At 41.6% G+C, this 19,196-nt stretch overlaps 1 protein-coding gene across 7 annotated transcripts in view; it reads left to right on the top strand.

The window, feature by feature from the left end:
- The window catches only part of COL6A3 (collagen type VI alpha 3 chain), a 113,651-nt gene that overhangs the window by 29,123 nt on the left and 65,332 nt on the right, over nt 1–19,196 (top strand). For 4 of the 7 annotated variants that reach the window (XM_039494305.1, XM_039494307.1, XM_039494304.1 and 1 more), the window contains 7 exons: nt 678–1,280; nt 6,730–7,332; nt 10,886–11,482; nt 12,428–12,994; nt 14,744–15,367; nt 17,136–17,735; nt 18,414–19,016. In XM_039494305.1, the coding sequence (XP_039350239.1) occupies nt 678–1,280; nt 6,730–7,332; nt 10,886–11,482; nt 12,428–12,994; nt 14,744–15,367; nt 17,136–17,735; nt 18,414–19,016 (4,197 nt within the window). The remainder of the gene's footprint in view (nt 1–677; nt 1,281–6,729; nt 7,333–10,885; nt 11,483–12,427; nt 12,995–14,743; nt 15,368–17,135; nt 17,736–18,413; nt 19,017–19,196) is intronic. The other 3 variants (XM_039494310.1, XM_039494308.1, XM_039494311.1) reach the window with 3 other exon arrangements.

The following is a 19,196-nucleotide window of genomic DNA, read 5'->3' as shown; positions in this document are numbered from 1 at the left end:
TTTTTTTATTGTTGGTCTACAAACACATTTTAGATACTGGTCACTCAGTGTGAAAAAAACAATATATTCAGCCAACATTTCAAACATACAACACAGCAGAATTCCAAGTAGAGGCTGAAACTTTCCATATGAAAAGAACTACCGGTTCACCAGCTGTGAATATATTCTTACAGCGTAATAGTTACATTTTGTCTTGAAAAAAGTGCAATGAGATAACTTCCCCTGAATTTAACCATGATTACAAATTATGTTCACATTTCCACTGACTGTGCAAATGTGTGTTTATGTATAAATCTGTTTAGTTCTTTTGGGTCTCCTAACTTCTGTAAATATTTAGACAAGTCACTTCCACAGAAATTATCTAGATTTCACAAAATTCTGTGCTCTAGAGTTTCCCCCCTGTAAAAATATTGTCACGGTATTTAACTATAAAAATGAATTTAGATTTTTTTTCATAGTATTATATTGTGTCATGAAACAGATATTTGGTCTGTTAACTCATATTCAATCAGAATGCAGAACTAAGAGGCAAAATTCACTGTCCTTAATAAACGTGTGTTTTGTTTTCCCATTTTCGTGTTTCTTACTGTTTTCCAAAGAAACATGTCAGAACACTGTATGACTGCATGTAATCACTTGTTTTAATGCTTTCACCTTTTGCATTTCTTTTTTTAAAGCGCAAGAATCTGCTGACCTTATTTTCCTTATTGACGGATCAAACAACATCGGAAGTGTCAATTTCCCAGCCATACGTGATTTCCTTGTAAATTTCATTGAAAGACTCTCAGTTGGAACTCAGGAGATACAAATTGGGGTGGTGCAGTATAGTGACCAACCCAGAACTGAGTTCTCTTTGAACCGCTACTCCACAAAAGCTGATGTTCTGAATGCAGTGAAGGCACTTAGTTTCCTTGGTGGCGAGGAAGCTAACATTGGTGCAGCACTGGAATCTGTGGTGGAGAACCACTTCACACGGGCAGGAGGCAGCAGAATAGAGGAAGGCGTGCCTCAGGTTTTAGTGCTGATAAGTGGTGGAGAGTCTAGTGATGATATCAGAGAGGGAGTGTTAGCGGTGAAGCAAGCTAGTATATTTTCATTTAGTATTGGGGTCCTGAATGCTGACAGTGCAGAGCTTCAGCAGATTGCTACTGATGGAAGCTTCGCATTTACTGCCCTGGATATTCGTACCCTTGCTGATCTTCAGGAACTCTTACTGCCAAACATTGTTGGAGTGGCCCAAAGACTCATTTTGTTAAATGCCCCAACCTTTGTCACAGAAGGTATGTATGCATTTATAGAATGTTGTATTTCATTGAATGAATGGCCTCTTGCATGTTTAAAACACATCTCTGGTATGTTCTCTGAGAGAGAGAGGAGAAGACACCGGGCTACTTTGAGGAAACGCATTAGCCCAGCAGGCAACACGTTGACCTGATGCTATCACAACAGGAGGTTTAAACCAAATAAGCAGGGTATAAAAAAACCAGATGTGAACTCCTCTGATTTGTCAGTCTCTGAAGAACGCTTGTGTCATGAAAACTTACAACATATGTTGCTGTAAAGCTTCAATAGAAGGCTTAAGTGTGACATTTAGTCAGGGAAGTTAACAGATGTAAAATTCAGATGAGGACTCCACAGTGCTATAGACAATGATATGACTGCAGATTGGGGTTCATTATTCTTAGTCATTAGCTAAGAAGTAACTAGTAGGGATGGCCCCAACGTGCAGCTTTCATATCCAGATCTAGATTTTGAACAAATACTATGGTGAGAGGATGTTCAGAGCCAATTTGGGTTCAGGAGGGAGCTAGTTGGATATGTTTTTCCCTCCTGAAAATGTTGATTTTTTTCACCAAAAACAAACAAAAAAGCCAAAAAATGTTTTTTTTTCTTTTCAGTAATTGAAAATTGAAATGTTTCAGCCGAGACTTGATTTTTCCTTTCTTCTCTTTTCTTTTTTTAGTTTTTTTGGTTTTCTGACAAGAAATTGAAAATGTTCAGAGGAAGGCAGAAATTTTCAGCAAACATTTTCATTTAGTCAAAAACAGTTTTCCACTGGAAAAAGTTTTGATGGAAAATGTCAACCCGCCCTACCTCATGCCCAGCCCTACTATGCCAGATTTCTACATTAAGGGCAAAATTCATCCCTGGGCAAAGGGCAATTTCAAGTCCTACCAACTACTTAAGTCCTTTATTTTGAGGACTTAAGTGGCACAACTTAAGTGACACATAGATGTTGTACAGACCATCTGTACAGGAACGAGGAATAAGGTTGCATTAGAGGGTACTATTACATTGAACTATTTTTTTTTTAAAAAGCAGCCCTCAATTATTTTTAGAGGCAATCCCTATCCTATTAACATAATTTATCCTTAAATACTGTAGCTGAGTTGGTTGGCAGCTTTACATGGAGGCAGTGAAAGCAAAACACTGAAGTGTCACTTCTCGGTTTAATGGCAATGAAGATTTCAAGTAACACACCCAATCTATTTATTACTCAGCAGCATTAACCGGGTTATTGAAACATAATTCATGAATATATCTGGTAACATGTCCTTGAAATGAAACATACCTGTGCTGGAGTTAATATGTAACACATTAATTTTATGGAACATGCAGGTAATTAGGATCCCTTGGTACTGTCATTTTATAATTGCTTTAATTAAGTTAAATTCAGTAATATATGGTTACCATAATAGACATGAAGTGCCATATTTTCAAAGGCCCCTGTGATGAGTGAATCTTCCAAAATGTTCATGCATCCATTCAGCCAACGCTCCTCCCTGGGTACATGAAGATATCCATTTGTGCATGTCATTACCCAAGTGATATACATAAGAAACCCTTTCTGGATCCAAAGGCCAGTACGGACTATGATACATTTTGTATGGTTCACCCACTGCGCAGGCATTTGAAAACGTCATCCCAAAATGTTTCAATCAGTTATATTCTGAACTATATTATATCATTGGAGTTGTATGGGTGCAGCCAAGGGCAGAATTTGGCCCAATACCTTATCTTACTACATGGGCTCCATTTGTTCGTTGGTAAATGCATGTAATTCTCACTTGTGGTAGTTGTTTAATCTAACCATCTGGCCTGGTTTCAAATTTAATTGGGGCAGTTTGTTCTTGTTTAGCTAAAAGCGTCTATTCCAAAACCCACTAAAATCAAGCCCAAAGGATCCAGTTAACAGCTCATCTGTGCATGGGGGGGCAGCAGCTGGGGGCTCTGAGTTTAGAACTTTTTTCCAGTTCTTTGATATTTATGTTGGAAATTTTTTTTTCTAAACATTCTACTCAGAGACTGCTAAGAGTGTAAATTTCAGTCCTCGCAATACCGCACGGGTTGTAGTTCATTCTGTTTCTACTTGTATATTTTCTATTTACAGCACCACTCATTAGAAGAAGTATCAGTCTGGAACATTAGACAACAACTAAGAATATGTCTGTGTCTAGAAAAATGGAGAGAGAGAGAGAAAAGGAGAGGCTGGAATTTTCAAAAGTGCCTATGGGAGTTAGGCCCTGAAATTCAATGGGAGTAGGGCACCTAATTCCCATCTGTGCCTTTGAAATTTTGCCCACAATGTACAGATTGGATATATTATACAGATCAGCGCGAGCGATAAGAAATCATTCCTGCAAGGTGCTAAACACCCTGTGAAACACCGAGGCCCAGATCTCATAGGTAGCTAGGCCCCTAACTCCCACAGTTGAGGGAGCCCTTTGGAGCCCTCAGCATTTTTCAGAGCCAGGTCCTAATGGCCTGATGCAAAGTCCATTGAACTCAGGGGGAGTGTGTCCATTGGCTTCAGGGGTCTCTGGATCAGACTTTAAGAGTCTAACCTCCCCTAAACAATCTGGAAGAAATAGTTTTGTCTTAATCTTGTCCATTGAAAGTGGCACTGTGATGAAGTGGGTTTTTAAAAATGTTTCTGGGGGGCGGGTGTTTGCAGTTCCTGCATTCCTGTTTTATGAGGAAATGTAGTGTATAATTTGACCATGGCAATCACTTATTAACAAAGACTTATGCCTTATTGGTCACCTTTGTGCCTGCCAAACTCTTTGGATGAATCACCCTAACTTCTATATAAAGTTAAAAGAGGACCCAGGGCCTCCATGTTTGGATATCTAGCTGCTCACAAGCCCTAAGGGTACTGCTGGCATCTTTCTGGAGGACACAAATCAGTGCTTTAACAAGCCTTATTATTAAGCTGGCATCCTTCCTACATCCAAACCTCTGGCTTTGTGCCTGGCACCCCTCTCCGGTGGGAAACTGATGAGGAACAAAACTGACTGCTGGGGGAACAAATATTGGAAGGGTTTGGAAACTATTCAAGGTTCTGGAAAGTGGCTGAGGGTAAACCACTAATGAATGGTATGTGACTAGCTTAACTTTGGCAGCTTATGTTAGTAACATCCTTTTTAAACTGGGAAGCCTAGGCAGTTAGAACTAGATTGTGATTTAGATTATCCACCGGCATAGACAGAGTAAGAACTCCTGCATCTAAGGTGACCAGATACCAAGTGTGAAAAACCAGGACAGGGGTTGGGAGCCTAAATAAGAAAAAGCCCCAAATATTGGGACTGTCCCTATAAAATTGGGACATCTGGTCACCCTACCTGCACCCCACACACCCAACATTGGGTCCAGGGGCACAGGAATACACCTATTCGCCTGCTTGCTCTCATCTGGGAGTAGGTGGGCGGGTTGTGGGCAGAACCTTGGCTTTACCCTTTAATGTAGTCCAAGTCATGCAGTCCTTAGTCAAGCAAAACTCCCACTGGAGTCTTTCAAATCATAGGGCTTTTGCTTGAGAAAGGACGTAAGGCCAAACACTAATCTTATTCCCAGCCAGAATAGATGGGCAGGGGCTCGCTGATGGGCTCAAAGACTGCCATTTCCTGCCCCCACGCTAATGGCGTAGAAGAGTTGCTACTACCACCCGTGAGCTGTAGTAAAGGCTATTACTTCTGTGCTCCCACTACTCAGCAGCTTTGGACAACAAGTACAACATAGTCCGGAACCATTGGCCAAAGTTCCGGTGCAAGCTGCCACAGACAGAACTCTGGCAATCTTTGCCGTATTGTGCGCATGGAGTACTGTATTGAATCCCTATAACAGCCTGCCTGCCGGTGCATCAACTCCACTGCTTTTTAGGCCTTCTGCTTCGGCACAGAGTCTGCTCACAGCAATGGCCCTGATTATGGATTTTGCCCCATAAGAGCATCAAACTCCTAAGAGTATTTTAAGGTGGCACATGGCTTTTCACCGGCCAGCCATATCACAGAGAGTATTGTAATATGGACTTTTCTTGTACCCTGCTTTCTTAGTTAGCCTAAAACATACAAAACAAGCTGGGCAAGGTTTTCAAAAGTGACTTGTGATTTTTGAATGTCTCTATTTTTGGGTGACCAACTTGAGACCCCATAATGGAGTCTGGCTTCCAGCCTTTTTTGGAAAATCCATTATAAGGCATCTTAAGGTGGGCACCCGAAATTAAAGCCCTCAAAATCACTAGTCACTTTTGAATATCTTGGCCACTGTGATTTAAAAAAAAATGGAAAAAATTCCTCCAGTGTTCTTGTACAAATTGCTTTTCACTGTCACCCGGAGAAGCCAAGAATTTGTAAAAAGAAGTGTCAGTTAAGGCTGAATGTGGAAATTGAAAAGTACCCTCTCCCCATCCTATAATTGTTGATTTTCTTATTATGGATTCTAGGGTAATATTGTTGAAAGTTAAATGAAGATTGCGCAATATTCACATGCACAAATGATGCAATTAATATTTATTTATGATAGTGTCTATATATCATCATATTTTATCATAATGCCTATTAACCATGTTAATATTTATTTATCTAGTGCCTACATTTTCTGTGTTAAATGTAATGGCGTTTTGATTCCAGTATGGCACAACCAACTTATTTTCTAATTACCAGCCCTTCAGACTCAACTGGGGATTTGAAAATCCAGTTGTGTTCTTTCTACTTCTTACATCAACATCCCTAAAAAGATTTGGCAGTTAAAATTTAGTCAAGCCAGAATAGAATCCAGCTCACTCTTCCAAAGCTGGGCTGGCTGTGTTGAGCGAAGAACAGTAATAACTTGTTTTATTAGCTAAGGAAACAGACAGGACATGAAGACACACAGGGAACAGGTATGTGGAATAAGTGGGAACTGTTCTTTACTTAATTGCTTTTGTGAGCATAACCATTTTGAGACACATGGGACTAGATGATGTAAATTAGCATGCCTCCACTGAAGCTAATAGGAATACACCTAGAACTGATGTTCTAGCCTTTGAATAGGAATACACCTAGAACGGATGTTCTAGCCTATTGAAGAGTATGATGATTTTTCATTTGTGTGTGTTTCTTCTGTGCTAGAATACATTTTGCAATTTTATGATGATTAGCTTTTGACATTTTTCTAACTTTTACCCATGATTTAGAAAGAGACATTGTTATAATAAATCATATTATAGTGGAATTCCATGCAATTCCACATTAGAAAATGGGGACATGTCCTGAAAGGAAGCACTTCAAAAGGGAAGGAAGTGAAGTTCATGACACAAAACCAAAGTACCCATAAGAGGCATGTAAAACAACTGTAACACTTAAAGCAAACAAGAAGTCCTATAGCCCATTCAATTGTTAATGTTGCATTACTAAGCATTGTTGATTGAGCACTTCCACTGACAATATATCTGTATATTGTTAATTGCAGTTGTTGAAGTGAACAAGAAGGACATAGTCTTCCTGATAGATGGCACAACTGCATTGGGAACTGGCCAGTTTGGGGCAATCCGTGATTTCATTGTCAAAATCATCCAAAGGCTGGAAATTGGACCAGACCTTATCCAAGTAGCTGTGGCACAATATGCAGATACTGTAAAACCAGAGTTCTATTTTAGTGCCAGTCAGAATAAAAAAGATGTCATCGCTACCATTAGGAGATTGAAGTCAATGGGTGGTACGACACTCAATACAGGTTCGGCATTGGACGTTGTTAGGAAAAACTTCTTCACCAGTTCTGCAGGGTACAGGAGTGACGAAGGTGTTCTGCCCATGCTGGTGCTCATTACTGGTGGTAAGTCCACAGATGACGTTGCCCAACCAGCAGCAGAGATTAAAAGGAATGGAATTGTGGTTCTCACCATCGGGTCCAGAAATGCAGATCAGTCGGAACTTCGAGCAATTGCCCAGGAAGCAAACCTTGCATTCACTTCAGCTGCCTTCAGTACTGCAGCTCTGCAAGCCATTCTCCCGGCAGTGCTGACACCTGTAAGAACACTCTCTGGAGAAGTAGTTATTCAAGAAATACCACAAGGTAACCATACACATTTATCAAAGGAGATGTAGCTAACATAGTTCTCAATTCTTATTTTATACCTAGTAGAGATGAATGAATCGTCCATAATGGACATTTAGTTCAGTTAAATGTTGCCTCTTTTCCATTTGCAAAATGTTCATGAGCAGATTGTTAAATTCTTTAATGCATTTGTTACTTGAGGTTTTTCATTAATGTCTTTGTAAATTTGCCCTCCCCATATATTTGTCATAAATATTTAGAACCTAAACTTCAAAATTCATGCTATGCTGGTTAATTACATAAGTCACATGGTATTGTTTCTGATCTCTGATGAGATGATTTGTGTTACTAATCACCACAGAGCAAATTTTGAATATTACAATCAAATATGCAATTTGAAATTTGCTTTCAGTGGATATTCAGTCGATCGTGCAAGCTTAAAAATTCTATTTGAAAGTAGTGTACATGTGACGATAAAGCTTGACCATTCATATGTTTACAGAAAGTGAACCTGAAAAGTTTGTGAACATTGATGACTTCTAATTCACTTTCAAATTCAAATTTGCAGAAAAAATTCTCATTATCCATCCATCTATAAAACTAACTGAGTATAAAACTAGTCTAGAATTGATTGTGTTCATTTAGGGTGTGACCGAAAGCCCATTGAAGTCAATGGTTTCTTTCCATTGACTTCTGTAGGCTTTGGATTAGACCCTGACACAGTAACCTGAGTAATGGCATCTGAACCAGTTTCCCATGTATTTCAATAGATGATTTATGTGCCTAAAGATTTTGTACTAAGGTTCTCCTCAGGATTTTTCACCAGTAGGTGTGAGGCTGGATTCTTATAATAAAATAGAGGGTCATGTTCTAAACTCTCATTTCAGTCCCATGTCATGAAAACATTAGACAAATAAGGCCTCCCCCTCAGTTCCCATTAAGGTCACTAGAGAGATTCCCATTGGCTTAAGTGAAACTGGATCAGGACTGTATCACTTTCTAGTTTCTCCAAGTTACTAAAATGATAACCCAGGGTGCAGAGAAACTGTATGGTTTTAGGAATCCTTTCAAAATGCAATGACTGCTCCCTGACATTTTACAAATCAGTTTGCCTGCACTGGTCCTTAATTAAGATGAATATCACGGGAAAAGAATCTAGCATTTAACAAGCTTTTTCAAAATGTGTTTCCTGCTAATACAATTTCGCATGGCTACATGTCAACCCTGACATTTTTATTTCAAAATGCCAAGTAAAAATGTCCTTAAACTTTTTGTTCTTTAAAACTTATAAATGTAGCTTCCCTCTTTGTCTCTCTGTCTCTGTCATAAACATAGCCATAAAGAAACACTGAATGCAAGTAAATGTTCCCTTGCAACAGCCCATTACAAATATTCCTACTGAGTATGACACTCCAATAGATTATCTGAGGATATTAGTTCACATCAAGGCCTTGAATGGTGACCACAGATGAGAACAGGGAAGAGCAACTTAATCTATATGATTTGGCAGAAATCATTTCATTCCAAAGGGACCAGTTTTGCCCTTTTGATTTTTAATGCCCTCTTACTAGGGCCCTACAGAAAGAACCTGAAAGAGAAACGGATAGATCTCTCTAATGTTCAAGTTTAAAGACATCAAACATTACCCTTGACAAAAGGACCTTCAGAATAGAGGAACGTACCTACACACATGCCTATATATGTGGAGTTGGCATCCATATGATCAATTGGAGAGGCATGCTATAAATTACATAGGCAAGTGATAAATGTGTTGCCTTCCTATGGAGTTTATCTCAGACATAGGACCATGTCTCCAGCCCATTAGTCTATCTCCCGGGGACTTCCCCTAACATTTCAAACCCCTCAGCAGCTTCAAACACCAGACTTAGTGTTTTTTAATCAACCTACAAGAGAAAAGTTGACTCCTGCATCCCCATAAAAGTGGAATTTTCCCCCAAACTGACCCCAGGTAGAGGCCCAGATTTGTTCCGGAAGCAATGGCAGCTTTTCAGCACATAGGAATGTTATGATTTTAAGTCTGATGTCACAGGACCTTTAAGGACTAGAAGTGGGAATTGGAAAAGGGAGATTCTAAGGGTGAAATCCCAACCCTATGGAAGTCAATGGGAGCTTTGCCATTAACATCAATAGGGCCAGTATTTTACCCTAAGCTTCCCAGTGGGATTTAGCACTATCTTCTAATCCTATAAAGGGCTGAGATACTATTTTAAAGCTGTGACATTTTGACCCAGATCCTGCAGTTTGCTGCACAACTCCAGAGCAAAAAGGCCCTAATGCTGATGTAGGGAGAATCCTCTAGTGGGATTCAGCTGGAGTTGTGGATCTGATGCCACCTTCCTCTGAGTTGCAGGAGAGCATGGCTGGGCCAGGTACTATGCAACATCAATACGAGGGGCCAGAATTTGGACCTAAGCAAGGAGTGCAGGATCAGGCAGTACGTCCCCAAAGAGGGAAGTTCTTGTCCATCACTGATAGCAAAATGCAAATCTGCCATTCTGCAGCTAGGGAGGGTGGAGATACACAGGCACCTTACATAGTCACCCCAATCAGGGCCAGCTCCAGGCACCAGCGAACCAAACAGGTGTTTGCGGTGGCCAATGAAAAGGGGCAGCACATCCAGGTCTTCCATGGCAATTTGGCAGCAGGTCCCTCAGTCCCTCTCAGAGGGAAGCAGCAAAAAAGCTGGAGCCGGCCCTGACCCCAATACAGCCAGGAGAAACACCTACTTAAAAACACAGCATACAGTGAACAATATTTAAGGTGGTGACTCAAAATACCATCAGAAACCAGTTACTTAAGACAGGTGCTCTTCTACTGACAGTTGTACTCCAGGGGCCATATTATGTTCTCTGAAACGCCAGGGCAAACCTGGAGTAACTCTACTAGAGCCCATGGAGTTACCTCAGATTTACACTGACAGCAAAATCTGGGTCACTATGCTCTGGGGGCAGTCGCTCGGAATGAGACATTGTCGCATAAGGATGGTCTCTGGTACTGGTTTCACTATATTTGGCCATGTTTCAGATCACAGTGTATTTTACATAATACCGAGCTCATCTTTTCTATAAGGTGTTAATAGGAGGCCCAAGTTTTAATTAAATATTATCTCCCTCACACCAGTGTAATGGAGACTAACTGCAGAGAGTCAGATTCTTCTCTGGTGTACATTAGTGTTTCTCTATTGAAGCCAATGAAACCAGTTGACACCAGCGGAGGTTCTGACCCAGAGTAACTACAGAGTACGCAACCATTCTGATTGGTATTAGTGATAATATACATTTTCTATGCAGCAGACAAGGTTGAGGCTCCATTTCTAAATACGAGCCATTCAATTGCAGCACAAGCGAAAAACAAAACATCCAATAACTTCATATAATGTTCTTGATGTTACTCTCTTGGATACTCTCTCTTCCCTTCGCTTTCTCTCTCCCACTCCCCTCTTCTCTCTAACAAGGTATACATGTGTGTACGGTACATACTGTATGCACACATGACAAATACTGGTATGTTTTCTATGATGTCTCACATTATTTTCTGTGCTCCACTGCAGTTCAAAGCAAAAGGGATATCATCTTTCTTTTGGATGGATCACGCAACGTTGGAAATACCTACTTCCCATTTGTACGCGACTTTGTTGTGAGCCTAGTTAACGGCCTTGATGTTGGAAATGACAATGTACGCGTTGGCCTAGTACAGTTTAGTGACACTCCTACAACTGAATTCTTTTTAAACACATTCCCAACCAAGGCAGATATCATTACTCGCCTGAGGCAGTTGTCCCCTAGAGGGGGAACAGGGCTGAATACTGGCGTGGCACTAGACTTTGTCCTTACGAATCACTTCATTGAAACTGCTGGGAGCAGAATAGATGAACAAGTTCCACAGGTCCTGGTCCTGCTTGTAGCAGGGCAGTCTGCTGATGCATTCATACAAGCGGCCAATGCATTAGCTCGGGCTGGAGTCCTGACGTTTTGTGTTGGAGTTAGAAATGCGGATAAGGCAGAACTTGAGCAGATGGCATTTAATCCAAGAATGGTGTATTTTGTGGATGATTTCAGTTCTCTGGCAGATTTACCACAGGAGTTAATTAATCCTTTAACAACATATGTTAGTGGAGGTGTGGAAGAAGTTCCACTTGCCCCTTCAGGTAATATCTACCTTTCTTCATGTTGACTGTATTAAGTTGGTCTTGTTTCTTTTGATTGTTTACTTTGAATGTTGCACAACTTCTTACTTGTTCAAGGCCCTGATCCAGCAAAGCATTAAGCCGGTGTTTAATTTTATGTGGGTAGACCCACTGACCCACTGAAGTCACCACTAACATGCTTACAGTTCAGCATCTGCTCAAGTGCTTTGCTGAGTCAGCACTGGTCTATGTCCACCATACCAAATATCCTGCCCAATTGCCCCGTAGCCTTTGTATCCCGACCTCTTGGGATGCATTAGTGCCTACGATAGGTGTTTGTATGGACCAGCTCACATGTAGGGAGTGGTTACTGCTCCCCACAAAAAATGAAATGGAGAGATTAATATAGTACAGAACAGCATAGATCAACCAAAGCAAAAGCAAACCCCCAACATAAAAGGCTAGAGTCAACCCTTAATTGCAATCCCACTGAAATCAATGGGCTGGTACGGGTGTAGAGGAGGACAGAATTTATTCTTGATAGTGAGCTAAAAGTTAATGAAAGTCTCTGACATTATCTCCAAAAATATTTGTGTCAGGTTTAAAGTTAACCTGATATATATAAATATTCCCCCCTCCCCGAGTTCTTTTATTGTGGCTCTGTTCAGAAGGGGCTATTAAAAAGATTATTTAATTTGGAAATGCGAAAATTAAGAGGAATTTGACAAATAGATAACAGAGCTCCACTTTGCTTTGGAAAGTCAAAGAAATTAAAAGGTGACCAAAGTGAAATAGGTTAAGTATCCCTTTTCATTTAGTTAGATACTTTCATTTTGATACTTTAGTTAATGAAAATCACTAAATCGTTTTAAATATCAAAATCCAGCTCCTTAAAAGAAAAGTTTCCATGATGAACCATAAAAAAGGTTTAACATCTTGTTTTCTTTTTCTTTCTATTTGTTCTAGTGAGTAAGCAAGACATTTTATTCATGATTGATGGCTCATCCAACCTAGCTGGGCAGTTCCCTCTTGTCCGGGACTTTGTGCACAAAATTATTTCTCAGCTCAACGTGAAGCCAGATGCTATCCGAGTCTCTGTGGCTCAATACAGCGACAACGTCCAGGTGGAGTTCACCTTTGACGAAATCCCATCCAAGCAGGAAATACTCCAGAAAGTGAAACGAATGAAGATCAAAACTGGGAAACAACTGAATACGGGGGCTGCACTGGATTATGCAGTGAGGAATCTGTTTGTGAAGAGTGCTGGAAGCAGGATTGACGAAGGTGTTCCTCAGTTCTTGGTTCTGCTTTCTGCTGGGAGATTTACTGATAACGTGGAACAACCAGCAGAGGCCCTGAAAGGAATGGGTGTTGTCGTTTTTATTATCGCAGCCAAGAATGCCGATGTCACAGAACTAGAAAGGATAGTTTATGCTCCACAGTTCATTCTAAAAGTCGATTCCCTTCCTAGAATTGGAGACATACAAGCAAAGATAGTGAACTTATTGCAAACCATAGACATTCAACGGCCAGGTATGGAAAGCCACCATTTTTTTTGTTTTTATAATGTTGAAACATGTATCAAATTTGTTTCAGAGGACTAAAAAAAAAATGTTGCGAAACGATCATTGTAAATTAGAACTACACATGAAACAATAGATCCTGGGCCTGATCCAAAGCTCACTGAAGCTGGTGGAAAGTCTCCCACTGATTTCAGTATGTTTTGGCTCAGGCCCTATACGGCTGAGGTTTAAAATAATTATGTAGCAAGTGGTAGTCTACGCTGGTTTTCCTTCATTCAGGCTCTGATCCAGTAAAGCACTTCAGTGCATGTTTTCCTTTAGGCACAAACAGTCTCATTGAAGTAAAAAGCCTATCTTATGGTTTACGATTTACATTATAAAGTATAATCCGCAGGTCACAACAGAGACTGCAGCCCCATTGTGCTAAGCACTGTGCAAACATAGTGTAATAGTCTCTTCTCTGAAGAGCTTACAGTATGAGTAGCTTTAAGCGCTTTGCTGGATTAGGGCTACAAGGAGCAAATTAGGGCAAGGTTGTCTCTATTTCTCTTCCAAACTGATTTTGTTCTTCTTGAAAGTGGTGTGGGGAAAGAGGAACATGGCAGAATCAACAATCCAGTGCATAAATCTATTGCTTGCCATCCTAGGTTCATTTGTCTATCTTTCTTCCTGAATGATCAGCTTTTATTTTTTGCACTCAGATATCAACCCGTAAATTAAATGCTATTGAATCAGTTGCAATTATAACTGGAGGAAATTAAAATGGCAGAACTAGAATAAAGGATAACAAAAGGGTAACAATTCAATTATCAAAATTCTAAACAGCATGGTACCATACAGACATCGTCTGTGAACACATATGCCTTTTTTTTTGTGAAACATCCCTGCTTTGCCAGCAAAGACAATGGGTATTATGGGCTCCTACCAGCAGATGGAGACAGGGAAAATGCAACATACTTAACATGAAGCCTCCATAAAGGTTCTAGGCAGATGAACCTTATCCGGTCTTTGACAGGCAGTGACCGTTTACTGGTTGGCCTGAACCAGGGTTTTGAAGTTTGGTGTGAGTTTGTTTGGTAGTAGAACTGATCAATTTTTTTAGCTTTTAAAAATGTTCAACTACTTTTTTCACAAAAAACGATTGAACATTTTTCATTTTTATTTTAGTTCACTTCTTTATTTTGCTGGCTTGAGCTGGCTGAAATATTGTTACAAAAATATTTTCACCGTTGTCCAATCAGCTGTGGAATTTGTTTGTGTGTGTGTGTGCACGTGCAACATTATTTATTTCTAGGTTAGAACACTCCCTAGGGAAGCTTTTTTTTCTATTTCTCTCCTCCATCTTGCACCCCCTCTCTAGGGCACTCTGTGTGGAGTAGTCAGCTGGTGCTAATGTGTTCCACTCCCTAGAGACCCTTGATCACTTTGGGAGAAAATGCCCCCTGGTTACATACTCTATTTGTCCTCCCTTGCTGAAGGCTGATGCCTCCACTAAAGAGTATAGAGCCCCTCCCGACTAGGTAGGTATCACCCAGCACATGATGTCGCATGGTTTTTATTGGATTTCCATCCATCTGTTCATTAGTCAAGAGCATTTGACTGCCTGGCTAAAGGTAAACTATAAAGAAACAGGATCAGCATCTGTGATACATGACCTAAGAGCCCAAGAGTTTCCTCTATCTACAAATCATTTTATACAGAGGATGTCTACTTTATGCCAAGAATCTGACTTATCTTCCCCTCCCCTCATTGTCTCCAGAAACAGCTGATGAAAGTGAGAAGAAGGATGTGGTGTTTCTTATTGATGGCTCAGATGGTGCCAGAAGTGGTTTCCCTGCACTGAGGTCCTTTGTGCAAACAGTGGTTGAGAGCCTGGATGTCAGTCCTGACAGGGTCCGTGTTGCCGTGTTGCAATACAGCAACATCGTACAACCCGAGTTCCTTCTGAACGGCTACTCTGATAAAGCAGATGTGATCAACGCCATCCAGGGCCTGTCCAGTATGGGAGGGGCTCCTCTTAATACGGGTGCAGCCCTGGACTATGTCATAAAGAATGTGTTCACGAGCCCAACTGGCAGCAGAATAGCTGAAGGTATCCCTCAGCTACTGATTCTGCTGACATCTGGCAAATCAAGGGATGATGTGAGAAGGCCCTCGGTGGCCATGAAGACTGGTGGCATGGTGCCATTAGGCATTGGAATTGGAAATGCCGATATCACGGAGCTGCAGACCATCTCTTACATTCCAGACTTTGCTGTTGCCGTCCCTGACTTCAATCAACTGGATACTGTACAGCAGGTCATCTCAGAGAAAGTCACTCAGCTCACCAGGGAAAATATTGAACAGTTAGCCCCAGTTCTCGAATCGCCAGCACCAGCTCCAGGTGAGAAGGTGTTTTCTGGCTGTTGTGTCTGCAGAGCAATGCACATTCGAGTAAGATTCAGAGACAAAAAACTGATGTTTAAATAAAATTATGGTTCTGATGCAAAGAGGGAAAGGCAAGGCATTCACAATTAAGGCTCCAAAACCAACCTCATCTCCCTGCCAATTTATCCTCTATTTGCCCACTTGTACCTGGGTTTGCAAGGATCTGTGTAATTCCTGCCAGTCATTCAAATACATCTATAGGCCTGTGGTCCACGCAGGCAGACTGCTATGTCTACACAGGTATCAGAGGGGTAGCCGTGTGAGTCTGGATCTGTAAAAAGCAACAAAGAGTCCTGTGGCACCTTAAAGACTAACAGATGTATTGGAGCATAAGCTTTCATGGGTGAAAACCCACTTTGTCAGATGCAACTGCTGCGTCTGACAAAGTGGGTATTCACCCACGAAAGCTTATGGATATTAGGAAAAACTTTTTCACTAGTAGGGTGGTGAAGAACTGGAATGGGTTACCTAGGGAGGTAGTGGAATCTCCTTCCTTAGAGGTTTTTAAGGTCAGGCTTGACAAAGCCCTGGCTGGGATGATTTAGTTGGGTTTGGTCCTGCTTTGAGCAGGGGGTGGGACTAGATGACCTCCTGAGGTCCCTTCCAACCCTGAGATTCTATGATTCTATGACTCTTTGTTGCTTTTTATGTCTACACAGTCCACTGAAGTTAATGCAGGCTCTGGACCATAGTCTTACAATAAATAAATGGGGTGATATATTAATTAATAACTTAGTGACCAGACAATTTCTGCCCCCACTTCCCCAAAAGAAAACTAGATCATTTAGATAAGAAACTGACATTTTCATGTAAATTCAGATTGCTGTCTAGATGTTTCAGACATTTATAATTCAGGCACAGAACTTTGCTCTGACCTGAAGCCAGGTAGAAAAGCTCATCATCAGGAAGCAAACCTTCCTCTAGGAAATAACAGCAATGGGGAAAATAACTCTCAGATGGCAAGTGTAGAGCAGCCTAGTGATGCAAAAGAGATGGGGGTGTCCCTGAACTCACTTTCTCAATGTTTAGATGGTCATCTTGCAATCTGCCCTGTGTAAGGGGCAGCATGGGGCTGCGCCTCTCCGGGAAAAGACCAGAGAAGGACCTGTGGCTCAGAGATAATCCTCATGTTTACTACCTCATGTGTGTGGCAAGCTAGTCTGGCCAGTGAATAGCGGGTATGTGTGGAGCCAGGGCTCCTCTGACTCCTTGCCGTCTCAGCCCCCTTCCTGGCCTTCACTCAGAGGACTCATAGCAGGAGAGCAACCATTACTCCTCCCCACGTGGCCAGAGTCGCAATCTGAACAGGGGATCAAAGGGGCTTTAATGCTTCTGTTCCCTGACACAGCCAAGAGAGAGGGCTGACGGTCTCCCCTCTGTGCACTAAATGACAAATCGTGATACCGATTTTTTTAATTAGTGGCTGGATTGAAGTGAGATTGCGGGACAGAAGGTGGCCTGCAGGGTCTAGCCTCACTTGGATTCTGAATGTTGTAAATCAGAATTGTGTATGAGGCCTGCAGACTAGATTTCCACACTATTTAATCTTACATGTTGATTTCATTGGACAGCTGATTTCAGCACGGTGCTGCTTGCGGATGACCCCGAAAACGATGATGTGTAATTGCACATCTATGAGTGCCTTAAATTTTTGCCCTTTAGATCATTTACCAATGCAACTCTTGGGCATATGTGCATCATCTGAACTCTTTCTCTTTTGACAGTGAGCAGCAAGAAGGATGTTGTGTTTCTCATTGATGGCTCCCAGTTTGTTACCGCTGAGTTCAATCTTATCCGTGGTCTGATCGAACGGATAGTGAACTCCCTGGATGTGGGTTTCGATGCCACCCGGGTTGCTGTGATCCAGTTCAGTGATGACCCCAAGACCGAGTTTCTTCTCAATACTTACTTCAGCAAAGATGATATGCTGAGTGCTGTGAGAACATTAAGGCCCAAATTTGGCGGAAGGGTTAACGTAGGAGCTGCCCTGGAGTATGTATCGAAGAATGTCTTTACAAGACCTTTCGGAAGTCGCATAGAGGAAGGTGTCCCTCAGTTTTTAATACTGCTCTATTCCCGCCAGTCTGCTGATGAGATAGAGGACCCTGCCCTCCAAATCAAACTAGCTGGAGTCGCACCTCTGACTATTGCAAAGAATGTGGATCCTGAGGAGCTGACAAAGATTTCTCTCAGCCCTGAGTATATATTCTCAGTGAGAAGCTTCCAGGAACTACCCAGCCTAGAGCAGAAGCTGCTGACCCCTATTAGAACGCTGACTTCAGACCAGATACAAAGGCTCCTGGGAGACATAATTGTCCCTCCAGGTAAGATTGTCTGATCACCCAGTGCCTTTGTGTTGCTGTTCATGTAGATATTGCTAAAAGTGCAAATAACTTTCCATTCTTTCCCCACCAACAGATGATTTCTCCCTGAAAAACAAATACAGCACATTCACACTGTCAAGCGAATGGAGATTCATTAGTGATTTCATGGAGATATTGAGGGCTAAGGTTTTCTGGTCAAAAGCATTGCTTACCTTGTCTGCTGCTCTTTGAAGAGTTTTCTAGTTCAAATGAGCATAAATCTGGGGCCAAATGAAGTTAGGCACATTTAAGGAAATGAATGCATAAAAAGTAGAAATCAGAGTGCAGGAGATTAGGATTTGGGGTGAGATATACTTATGATTTTGGATGTAAATTTAAACTGACTGGTAAAGCCCAAAAGAGGCAAAGAAAAAACACCGCCCCCCAAAAGAAACCAACTCCAATTCCCATGCCTAAAGGTGGATTTTCACTTTAATAGCTAGCACATGTTAGCATTCCCCCTTAAAAACAAAGCACATATGCTCTATTTATCAGGTGAATGGAGCTTCATCAGAGATCCCATGAGTTGGCTCATCTCTGGGAAGAGATTGCTCAGAAACCTTACAGCAAATCTCAAGCCAAGGAGGTTTTTCGTGTCAGTAATTTTCCTCTCTCCTTGACGTTTTTGTTCTCCTGCAGAATTGGACGGCGATAGGAAGGACGTCGTCTTCCTCATCGACAGCTCTGACAGCGTCAGGACCGAAGGTCTTGCACACATTCGGGATTTCATCATCAGGATTGTTCAGCAGCTGGATGTTGGGCCAAACAAAGTGAGGATTGGTGTGGCCCAGTTCAGCAATACCATATTCCCGGAGTTCCTTTTAAAACAACACAAGACCAAAGATGCTGTTCTGCAAGCCATACGCCGCCTGAGGCTAAAAGGAGGGGCCCCGCTGAACGTTGGCGCCGCGCTGGACTATGTTGTGAAGAATTACTTCATTAAGTCTGCAGGGAGCAGAATAGAAGACAGGGTCCCCCAGCATTTAGTCCTCCTCCTTGGAGGGAGATCCCAGGATGATGTGACTAGACCTTCTGCTTTGATTGCATCCACTGGGGTTAAAATCCTGGGTGTAGGAGCAAGGAATGCAGATAGCACTCAGCTGCAGAGAATTACCAATGATCCTAGACTTGCATTCATAATCAGAGATTTTACAGCACTGCCAAGCATTGAAAAGAGATTCATCAAATCGTTTGAGGAACCTCAAGAGCCTACACTTACACCTCCTCCAATTCCAATTCCTGGTCAGTCTTTTATTCATGTTGGTATACACTGGGGGAACCTTCGGGATGCAGCATGGGATACAATTCTCATAATTTGTAAAGCCGTTCAGAATTAATGTATTTTAGTCCTTATTCCTTTGCTTGCATTGCACTAAAGAATACTCGCCGAAAGGGCCTTGCAGAACTTGGAAAATGGTAGAA

This window comes from Mauremys reevesii, linkage group 11 (assembly GCF_016161935.1).
Source record: "Mauremys reevesii isolate NIE-2019 linkage group 11, ASM1616193v1, whole genome shotgun sequence".
NCBI lineage: Eukaryota > Metazoa > Chordata > Testudines > Geoemydidae > Mauremys > Mauremys reevesii.
Note: the sequence above shows the minus strand (reverse complement) of the source record. Positions and strands in the feature narration are given on the sequence as shown.